The 11,802-nt window shown below is 42.2% G+C and overlaps 1 protein-coding gene across 1 annotated transcript; it reads left to right on the forward strand.

The window, feature by feature from the left end:
* The first annotated feature begins 356 nt into the window (after positions 1-356).
* LOC105368861 (protein toll-like) lies at positions 357-10,315 on the forward strand. The gene is made up of 8 exons (XM_011507996.1): positions 357-519; positions 2,561-3,348; positions 4,308-4,591; positions 5,029-5,453; positions 5,924-6,233; positions 6,716-6,997; positions 8,019-8,354; positions 9,022-10,315. The coding sequence occupies exons 2-8, from the start codon at positions 2,880-2,882 to the stop codon at positions 10,048-10,050; spliced, it is 3,135 nt and encodes a 1,044-aa protein (XP_011506298.1). The 5' UTR covers positions 357-519; positions 2,561-2,879; the 3' UTR covers positions 10,051-10,315.
* Positions 10,316-11,802: the final 1,487 nt, after the last annotated feature.

An 11,802-nucleotide genomic window follows, 5' to 3' on the forward strand; every position in this document is an offset into this window, starting at 1 on the left:
GAGACACACAGCGAGACAGAGACAGAGACAGAGACAGAGAAACCGACCGTGCGTAGGTACGCGAGCGAGTGTTAATGCGTGCGTGCGCTCGTACGTGCGTGTGGGTGTGCACGCGCGAGCGGGCGGGCGCGTGTTCATTGGAGTGAGTGCGTGAGCAATAGAGAGGGAGACATGCGCTACTGACGTCAAAGGCCTCTCACTTGGTTTCTCCGACAGCCGGGGCCTTGTCTCCGAGTGAGAGCGAGAGCAATTGTGAGAGTGAGACAGAGAGAGATAGAGAGAGAGAGAGAGAGAGAGTGAGAGAGAGAGTCGCTGGCGACGATAGCTGCAGGCGCTCAGGAGAACCGTTCGACTCCTCAGTTCATACACGGCTGTCGCAGCGGTGAACCTCCGGAGGAAGAGTCGCGACCTTCGCACCCGCAGCGCCGCGCCGATTTCCCGGGCTACCCGAGAAAATCGCCGCGGCATCATTCAGGAGGCAGGGGAGGAATCCGAGCCCGCCGTCCTTGCCTTTACACGGTGAGTTCTAGTCAGTCACGTAATTGCGGGCGCGCTCGCGCGCCTACTCCGCCGGAGAATAAAAGGTGTCGCTCATAATTTTCTCGCGATTTTCCGGCACGCGCAGGCGCGTCTCCCCCCTCCCCCATCGCCGTAGACAGTGCCGATCGCCAGCCGGTCTTCTGCGGCTCGCATGCCGCCAGGGAATTCCTTGCCCCTTTACTACGTCCGTCACCGTCATCCGCGGCCGTTACGTAAATGCCGAAGCCACACTTGCGTGTATCGATGTTGCGTTGTTCGCGCGCCGTCCGTGGTGGGATCGATCGCGTTTGCGCGCTTACGAGTACGAATTCCGCGGAAGTTGTTTCACGCGCCTCGTTACGTCGTCGTTGCGCTCGACTCGTCGTGGAACGCCGCGCATTACTGCGAGCCGGATGACGATTCCTCGGGATGCGACTGTTGTAGGGGAAGCTGGAGTCTTATGCAAAGACTCGTGGACTGAGACGGCAATTTTGCTTCATTCTCTCCTACGACGGCGGTAAATTGCTTTTGTCGCCGTGTGGAACTTTCACTGGTATCGAGCAACTTAGCGACTCTCTCTCTCTCTCTCTCTCTCTCTCTCTCTCTCTCTCTCTCTCTCTTTGTCCTATGGAGTCGGATAGAGCGAAGCGAAATGTAACGGTGTCATTGCACCTATCGTGTAATACGATGAAAAAAATCACCTGCTAATGTACAGCCGGATCTAAAGATTTATGAGTCTGAGAGGAGAATACAAGATCGGAATTTCAAATAATATCGCACCGCGCTCCGAGATATTTCCAGTACTTAAAAGTTTTTCTTTTCTTTTTTTCTATACTTTTTTCTATTTCTTTTACTTTTTCTTTTTGCTTTTGTTCCTCGCCTAACAACGCGTTTAAATAATAATTGATTCTACTTGTACCCTCAATGTCATAAAGATACTTTGTAGAGCACAGAACAAGAGTCTCTACCACGTTAATTACTTTAACTTATTTATCTTCGTAATTACTTTATGAACAGAAATGAAGTATTATCCATTTTTCAATTAAAATTTTAGAATCTTAACGTGAGACTTTTATTAAACGACTATTGAAATATATATATATATATATATATATATATATATATATATATATATATTTATTTATTTATAACGTTTTATATAAATATTATCGTAATCAATTGGTTTGGAGAACTCTCTTGTTGTTATACGAATTGTTACGAAAATAATTTAGATCGCTAACAACGCAATTAAGTAATTTATTTTGCAATTTGATGAGCCTTCCTATCGAGCGAATACAAATTATTTTAAGCAATTTCGTAGCATAAAAGAGTTAGAAAAGAAACGAAAGAAAGAAAGCTTAAAAATGTTTGATTAACTGAATAATTTCTAGGAACGAAAGCATCTCCGACCGTTTGCAATGAATTCAAAGCATAATTCACCGTGTATCGATATTATCATCGTCGCGGCACACGTGACCGTTAAACAATGAAACGCTTCCGGGACAAAGACATCCTTCGTCGCACAAAAGACCTACGCTAATTTTCATAGAATCGAATTCAAACTCGATAAATCGAGTGCTTTTCCGAGGGCGCGCACTGACTGTGAAAAACTATTTTTCTCTAGAGCGCTGGAATTGAAAAATAAACGTACTCGCAAGCCGACGTCTACCTTTAAATGAATTCCAGTTGCATGGAACGTCGATGCGAAAGATTGATTCGAGTGTGCATTTCCGTACGTAGAAATTTCATTGCACTACTGACTTTGAGCGAGTGAAGCAAGCACTTCACGCGAACGAATATTGATCTTAACAAGAAAACGGTAGAGCTAAAATTAATCGCGATGAACTAATAACCTTCGGGGATGTAAGAATAAAAATAAAAAATTAAACAATAATGATTGAAAGAAGCCTGAAACGCGCTCGGTAAGCGAGACGTCGATTTTAAAGTGAAAATTTGCGTTTAAAGGAAGGCAGGCAGGCAGGCAGGCAGGCAGGCAGGCTCAATTCCCTACAATAATCGCTAATTTCTTCCTGCTCCCTAGACGCTAGTAATCATCCATGCAAGGCAGCGTCCCTCTCTACAATCTTATTTCAAAATAAACGAGCTGCAATAACGACGAGTCGATTATCATCGTTTGAGCTGGCGAGAAGCGTTTGCTGCCAAGTCCCGTGGCGCTTCGGTCGCAAAACTCCTGGAGCGTCAATTGAGCCGAGTCGACCTCGGTAGCTGCCTGGCGTACTATCACAGGGCCAAGGATTCGTCGCCATCGCCACGAGTTGGGCGCGTACTTAGGAGTGGCACGTCGCCGGCCGCGATCGTGGCGCACTAGATCCCGATCCCGTCTCGCCGGGGGCAGCGGGATGTCGCGGGCAGTCCCGCTTACGCTGCTCTTGGCGATCGCGGGCGCGGCCGCCCTCAGCTGCCCGGATAGCCGGCAGTGCTACTGCTTTGAGGAGTCGGCGAGCGAGCAGCGGGTCCACTGCGCCGCTGGCAACGGGACCACGGCCGCCGCCTTCGACCTGACGCTGCGCCGTCACGAGCGGCTCCTGGTCGAGTGTACCGGTGGTCCGGATTGGGCCGACTTCCTCCTGGGCTCGCCCCTCGACGTCGGATCCGTGAAGACGCTCGTGTTCGCCTATTGCGCCCCGCCCGGATCCGAGCATAGCCCCAGGGTCGCCGGCTTGCTTGGGACCCGAGACGTCGAGGTTCTCAGGTTCAACGGGCTCAACGGCTCCCTCGGCAGACACGATCTCGCCGACTATCCGAGCGTCAAGAACCTCGCACTTTCCAACAACAATTTGACGGGCGTGGGTGCTGACCTTCTTCGAGGTACGTTTTACATCCGAATTTTACACTCTCTACGTGCGCGTGCGTGCGTGCGTGCGTGCGTGCTCTTCGTATTTGTAATTATTAACGAACTAATGTACGTATGTTGTTTGCAAATTTACACATTTTGTTGTTTTATATAACGCCGGCATTTGTGTGCTCCGCTCGCCCAAAAACACATTCTACGTTTTGCGATGTGATTTTACCTACGATTAGCGTTTTCCAACAAGCCAACAAAATTCTTTCAAAGTGCCTTATTTGTATTTATAAAGATAAAGCGTTGTTTTATTGTGACTTAAAAAAATTATGCGACCTCTCTCGACTTGTCAAAATTCAATTGGCAGCTAATTTATAAAAGCATTCCATTTCGTTTAACAAGAATTTACATTAAAAAATTTTTTTAAATATTAATAACAATAATAATAATAGTTACAATAATAATAATTATAATAATAATCATAATAATAATCATAATGCCTAAATAATATAATTCAATATAATCGCTGCGAGAGTAATAAGAGAGATAAGAGTAATAAGAGAGAAAATTTTCAAAATTAATAAGTAATCATCGACCTTAAAAATCAGTTTGGTAATCGATGAGTATTGATAATTTGATTTCAAACTCATTATCTAGATTGGCTTAAATGAGTATAAATTAGAACAGCAAATATTTTACGATTATCAATTGGCACTTATAAATCTTTAAATAAAAAAAAAAAAAAAAAAAAAAAAAAAAAAAAAAAAAAAAAAAAACAACAGTATAACTTATTTATTCACTTATAAGATTTAAATGTATACTTTAAGTATCGATGAATAAGATTGTTATTTGCATTTATCATATAAATAAATGATTATGAAACGAAACATCGAGTCTTCACATACACAAAATTATCATTTATCATCGTGAATAAAACGAAGCCTGAGATGTAGCATAATACACGCGCATAATGACAATTTTCCAGATCTCCCCTCCCTGAGATTGTTGGAGCTGCGCAGTACCAATATCCAATTGCCGACCGGTTTCTTCGATAACTCATCGTCCTTACGCATTTTGGAGCTCGGCAGCAATCAGCTGCGACAGCTGGAGCCAGGCACCTTCGACGGCTTACACAAGCTCGAGCTGCTAAACCTTTGGAAAAATGACTTTCGCAAGCTCGAAGCCGACGTCTTCCGCGGCCTCAATACCCTGCAATCTCTTGATCTCAATCAGAATGGACTGAAAACTCTGCCGGCCGATATTTTTAAGGTAAGATTCCGATTCCCATTGATGGAACAATTTTAGAATCCATCCTTTCATTTTGCAGCCCGTATTTTCTAAATATAATACTTTCCTACCTTTCTCGAAGGCTACATTTTTTAATCCAAATGGTAAATAAATTCCTTTACATTCAAGCTATATGCCGCTATATGATTATTTAATAATTTAGTAAGTAAAGTATTATCATAATGTTGGATAAACCGAAGATAACGAAATCCTTTGATGCTTTTAACATTTTGAACTTTTCACGAATTTTCCAAAAAATAATATCTTCTCTTGCGGACGTGCCAATTAATATGTCGGTTTAAAAATTTTCGACACCACCCCTCGGTCACCCTCTCAAACGAAGAAATGTCCAGTTAAATACAACTCCAAATTAAATTATAACGTGAATAATATGAACGCCATAATCTTTCTATCCAAAGGATCTGGAGAACCTGGAGTTAGTGAATCTCAATTCGAATAATTTTACGTCGCTGCCGCAAGGCTTGTTCCGTACGAACCTAAAGCTTCGCGTGGTTAAGCTCCAATACAACAAGCGCAATCTCACAGAACTACCCGATGGTCTCTTTGCGAATCTCACGGCTCTCAAGTCGATCCTAATCACGCGTAACGGCTTGCTAAGACTGCCCGAGGATCTTTTCTGGGGCTCCACGAGTCTAAGGAATCTCACCATCGATAGAAATTACCTGACGACTCTGCCACGTAGAATCTTCCAGAATGCCACGGAACTCTACATTCTCAGCTTATCCTTCAACGACCTAAAAGAACTTCCCGATGGGATATTCGAAGCTACCTCGAAGCTAGCCAAGCTCGACTTGTCCAAGAATCATCTTACATCGATAAACGAGTAAGTGGAGCCTGGCCTCATCCAACTCTTTACCAAAAATGCTTTTATGGATTATTTGGGCATTTATTGCAACATAATTCATTCGATTTGAAGCGTCTCTAATAAGAATAATCATGCGTAACTCGGTAAGCTCGGTCGGTTAATTGAACAATTTCAACTTCATGCATTGGAGTTTCGAGGTGACCGATTGTGTAAAACTTGCTTTAACGAGAGACTTCATTTCATTGATACTCGAAACAAAATGTTGATGAAATCTAAACCATCCTTATATTTTGTTACAAAATATATTGAGAGAAAGAAGTTTTTAACGAGATCGTTTAAAAAAAAAAAAAAAAAAAAAAAAAAACTTTCTAAACAATTTATGGGAAAGCATATACGACCTGCAGTTATCCGTCCTTAGTCGTCAGTCGGAAAAACCTAATCGTTCCGAGTTGGAATGAAATAAGAAAATAACATCACTTTACTTGCAGCCGCATGCTGGTAGGACTGGAATCTCTACGAATGCTTAATCTGGAAAACAACGACCTGACGTACATTCACGTGAATGCCTTTAGCTTCCTTGGCAATTTGCGTGTAGCGAAATTTGCCTACAACCGACTGACCTTGCGCACCGGACTCTATGACATCTTTGGTCACATTTCACCGTTTCATCACTGCCACTCCCTGGAGGAGCTATACCTTGCCCATAATAATGTCACCGAGATGCACAGTGACTGGATAGTTAGCAATACGAGGCTACGTGTGCTCGATCTCAAGTACAATTCCTTCAATTATTTGGAAGTAGGTTGCTCGTTGAATGTGTTTCTCATAATGAATTTGAATCCGCTAATCAATCGACGCATTATCTTTCCCGCTCTGTCAACCACATATTTACAGTAAACATTGAATTCGCATTTTGAAGATTGCCATAACTAATTACTCCATTACTTTGTCAATATAAATAATATCTTTTGAATGCAATGTCTTATATTTACACCTAATCATCGGGATTTTAATAATCCAACGTGTCATTGCACCACTAAGAATTCAGTGCAACATCTTAATCAAATAAATAATTGTAAAATAGTAATAGATGCCTTATCAACAACAATAACAACAATAACAACAACAACAACAACAACAACAAAAACCGTTTCGATCGAAAGTTGAGAATCATGAGCTACGAGTGATAAAAATCACTCTCAACCGGCTCATCTTCTTTCTTCGAGCGAAGCAAACGCCCGAAATCTGATAGAATCGATTACAACTATAAATTGTCCTAGACGGAGGACCTGCAGTTCATTTCGAGCAGCGTGAGCGTGGATCTGCGCCACAATAACATCTCGCGGGTGGTGCTAGCGCGGCTCGAGCTGATGGCGGCCAACCAGAGTGCCCCACGTGACGTCATCGTCGACATTGCCGATAATCCAATACGTTGCGACTGCGAGGTATACGAGCTGCTGCGCTACCTGAACGGCGACATGCATCCTTACGTACAGAACTACGTGCACTTGAGGCCGGGCAACTTGAGCTGCGAGAGTCCGGACTACATACGGGGGGCACAGGTAAAGCGACAGCGAAGCCACGACGCGTAAGTTGCGAACAGCCAAAGAAATTGCTTTTATGCGTCTATTTTATTTCTGGATTCAAGAGCTCATTAAGATTATCATCACGCAACGTCTGCGCGCCAGTGTTATCCTTGCCCGGAGTGACGTCGCGCCTTTACGAGAATTAGGCACGCGCGTGCAAAGTCGACCTTTTGTAAGCGTGTGTAAACGAGGCGCGTTTACGGCCAAATAACAAAGCGCGACTAAATAAATAAGAATGAGTTGCGTGGGAAAACAAAACAAAAACAAAAAAAAAACAAAAAAAAAAAAAAAATAATAAAGAAAAAAGAAAAGAAAAGAAAAAGATCCCCCGCACGTGGGTCATATAACAGAGCTGATCTCGCGTACGGACATGACATATTATACGTGATTGCGACGCATCGATTCGTCCTGTCAATGAAAGATTAGATTTTTCAAATTCCAATGGTATTTCCATGCAGTTTAAGCTCGACTTTACCGATTATGCTTACTAAACTGCGAAATCCTTGTTTCCGTCATTTTTACGTGATCAAGTATAAAAATTCTTGCTCTCTAATTGTTCTACAAGACTTTAATTGCTAAGTATGCTAATAAATGGCTGTCTCCTTTCCTTTTACACGTTAATTAATTAGTACACTTATTACGCATGTTCTTGTGACTCAATTTGCGATAAATACTACATACAAATACTAGGGCCTAACGTTGCAATAAACAATGAGCAGCGATAATTTAATATTGGCAAAATAGTATAAAAAAAAAAATCTTTTGGTACGATATAAGTTTCTCAACGTCGCGAAGAGGAAATAAATAAGCCTTGAATTAACGAGAGTCGTGGAAAACATACGTGCCGTCCTCATTACGTGCGATTGATCCGTAAAATGGACGCGGCTTGTCCGAGCGTTTGATCATCTCGGCGATAAGCGCTAAGGAAAATCACGGGAAGCGCGTATAATATGACCAGCGAATCATCGCTTAATTATCGTGGAGATTATCGCGTCAGGTGTTCGAGCTGAAGGCCAAGTCGCTGAAATGCCTGGTGGAGAGCGAGCAGCCGCGGCCCGGAGATCCATGCTCGCCGAGCGGCGGCGCCTGCACCTGCTGGCTGAGACCCGAGGACCGGGCGTTACTCCTTGATTGCGCAGCCAGGAACCTGACGAGACCGCCGGAGTGGATAGACGCGCGGGCCGTCGCCAAAGTCGAGCTCGACCTGACAATGAACGAGCTCAAGGAGCCACCCTCCATGTACAAGAAGGGCTACGAGAAGGTGACGAGCCTCAACCTCGCCAAGAACCGGATTTCCGTCGTCGACGAGAGACTGCTTTCCCCCAATCTCAAGGTAATCGCTTTTGCTTGAAATGGTACTGGGAGGAAATGCTTGCAACCGCATTGGCTTGCGTCTCATTTCATGTGCTTATTATTCTGCTCGAGGATGCGCTTTAGGACTATCGGGAATGACAGTCTAACATTACGGCCTTAAATAACATTTTAGATATTAACATTTTATCCTTAGATATAATTATCCTTGGATAATACTCGATCTGCGTCATCCGCGGTATTCGCAGCTCCCTAAAATATTCATAATCTGATATTACATTTCATGGATAAATAATTATATCTCAAGACCTATCCGATACATTAACGCGCTGCAGACAATCTTGAAACTGACACGTATCGAAATATTTTAACATTGCGTACAATTGTTTTGAATATTACGAAACTTGCAGACAAATCTATCAGCTACGAAAAATACAATAATTCGTAATGATTGAAGCTTCCAAATTGAAAAGAATCGTAATCAATTTTATTTATAATCCGCGATTATATTTCACACGAAACGTTTTTTATTAGCAACGAGTGAAGCCGATATATTATAAAAGTGCATTTACGTGTGTCCTTAACGAACGTGAACGTTATTACGTTACTGCGATACAGAATGACGCGAACGAGTCTTCGCAAATCAATCGCAAATCACTTCATCTCCATCCCCTCTACAATCTTTACAGACTCTCCTCCTCGACGGCAACAATCTCACCTCCATTGATTCGAAGATCTTGGATAGACTCTCGAACTCGTCCCACATAACGAAGCTCACGCTCCACGACAATCCATGGCGGTGCGACTGCAACTCCCGTAACCTTCTGTCCTTCATTCAATCCAACTCGCTCGACGTACCCGAGCTTCTGCGCGTCACCTGCTCCAACACCAACGTCTCGCTCTCGAACATCGCCCTGTCGGAGCTCTGCACCTCGAACAACGACACGGCGATCCTCGTCTGCTCCATGGTGAGCCTCCTGGGGCTGCTGGTCGGCGGCGGGGCAGCCCTCTACTTCCGCTTCCAACGGCAGATAAAGGTCTGGCTATTCTCGAAGAGCCTCTGCCTGTGCCTCGTGAGCGAGGAGGAGATCGATCGGGACAAGAGGTACGACGCCTTCATCAGCTACTCGCACAAGGACGAGGAGTTTGTGGTTAAGGAGCTGGTGGGGAGGCTGGAGGAGGGACCCCGGCCCTATCGACTCTGTATTCACGTGCGCGACTGGTTGGCCGGCGAGTGGATACCTACGCAGATCGCACGGAGCGTCGAGGAGTCCAAGCGCACGATCGTCGTACTCTCGGCCAACTTCATCGAGAGCGTCTGGGGCAGACTCGAGTTCCAGGTCGCCCACAAGCAGGCCCTCAGCGAGCGTCGCGCCCGCGTCATCGTCGTCCTTTACGGCGACATCGGGCCCACCGAGAAGCTCGACCCCGAGCTCCGGGCCTACCTGCAGATGAACACTTACGTCAAGTGGGGCGACCCCTGGTTCTGGCAGAAGCTCCGCTACGCGATGCCACACACGCGGACTGGTTCGGAGCACTCACATTCCAATGGCATCCTCGGAAAGGGGATTGTCGCTAACGCGAAAGCCAGAGAAGGAAAGCTCGCCTTCGCCGAGGACGTGCGCCGTAACCAGACCTTCGTCGATACGGTCAAGGGCATCGACAAGAACTTGAACGGCGGCTTCGATATTGGACCACCCCAATGCACGACAGTCTAATTGTTATTTTACTTTTATTCGCATTGCATTTCATTGCTACCCTCGACAAATATTCTTTGAGCTGACGATATTGTGGACGATAAGTCGATTACTTAAAGAATTGCTTTTGGACAAACGAATGTTAAAATGTCGTAATGCATGACGTTTATATAACTTTAATAACTATACTCTCGATTCTGTCAGATTTTCATCTACATTATCGGTATTGCCTTTGTAAATGAAGCTTGAGAGCCGGTGAGGGAGTGCGTGAGTGAGTGAGTGAGTGAGTGAGCGAGCGAGTGACTATGAGAGAGAGAGAGAGAGAGAGAGAGAGAGAGAGCACGATTTTGACAATTTCGGTTAATTTTTTTCATTTTTATACATTGCCTGTGCATCCAAGTATTTTATAAACGATATAATATGATAATTCGAACCAAAGCATAGATAAGATTTCATTATTACTCGGTTGGAATATTACTCTTTTATAAGAATATGAAACAAACAAAAAAAAGAGTGAAAAAACAAGAACGATATGATTAGAAGGTCTTTGCAAGTTTTATAGAAAGACCGTGTAAGTATATTACAAGACTGAATGAAAATAATACCTTTCTTTTAAGATTATTAAGACAGAATACAATTCTCATTTTGTATTTGAAAATTCGTTTGCCCTTTCTTATATCAATAAGAATAAGTAATTACACTACTAGTGATAAGCGCTAAAAATACTCAGGTCCATATAGAGCTAAAATTAATGTGAGCAACGTAGTGCATGATGACGCTGTAATGAGAAATTTATAGGCTTTTTGGTTTATAAGTATGCGAATAATATATATATATATATATATATATATATTAATGTGTAAGCTTAGCCTTTAAAATGGTTAATTATGCCATGAACTATCGTTACCAAGCCATCTTTTGTATAAATAAAACAAATTATACCTTTGTCATACATACATTTTCATTTTATTTACTACATTAGAATTATATTTTATATTTTTCAATTACATTTTACAACTATTGTGTTTGTATTTATTATATGATAACCGTTTGATATATTTTTTAAGCCAAATACACACGTTTCACAATTTGATGCATGTTTGATACACGTTTTGATAAATAATTTTGTCATTATGAATTATGCCATATTAGAATAATTTTTGTCAAAATTCGTATTTTTTATTTTAATTAAATTATAATTAAATTATACGTATGTTATTATCACCTCGTTATAAAAACAATGACAAAATGCTTTATTTAAAGAGTTAAGGGGATTGCTTGACATGTATCTTTTAATTCAAGATGAATAAAAATAACGATAATAGTATAACCATGAAAGATCAATTAATCAATATATATCTAATTTTTTAAATAAACTATTCTTGTAAATAAGAGCACCGAGAAGGAATAATTATAAAAAGCTATTTTTTTTTTTTTATAAATACCATATTTTTATTAATCCATGTTATGAAACTTGCAAGTATTGGTAAAACATTTTATATTGGTGACTTACTTATTGATGTGTCGCAATTCCTTACCTATCGTCCTTCCTTGCCTTACGCATCAGCTTTTAGTCATATAAAGCATAATACTTCGCCATAAATAAACATACAATTAGAACTTATTGCTTTCTAACTAAATTACTTTTATAATGAATTATACAATTTGTACTGTTAAAGATTTCAACGGCTATATTCCGTAACGTTATCAAGTACTTTAAAGTGCTATTAAACTCGTGTACAGTGAAGAGGAAACTTGACGGAAATTCGAAAA

The sequence above is a fragment of the Ceratosolen solmsi genome, unplaced genomic scaffold (genome assembly GCF_000503995.2).
Source record: "Ceratosolen solmsi marchali unplaced genomic scaffold, CerSol_1.0 scaffold1, whole genome shotgun sequence".
NCBI classification, from domain to species: Eukaryota; Metazoa; Arthropoda; class Insecta; order Hymenoptera; family Agaonidae; genus Ceratosolen; species Ceratosolen solmsi.

What these genes read in the sequence shown, in the direction of transcription:
- LOC105368861 (XM_011507996.1), top strand. Translation starts at nt 2,880, where the DNA reads ATGTCGCGGGCAGTCCCGCTTACGCTGCTCTTGGCGATCGCGGGCGCG. An exon ending in GGGTGCTGACCTTCTTCGAG is followed by an intron (nt 3,349 to 4,307) that starts GTACGTTTTACA and finishes ACAATTTTCCAG; the next exon opens with ATCTCCCCTCCCTGAGATTG. An exon ending in TGCTTTCCCCCAATCTCAAG is followed by an intron (nt 8,355 to 9,021) that starts GTAATCGCTTTT and finishes CAATCTTTACAG; the next exon opens with ACTCTCCTCCTCGACGGCAA.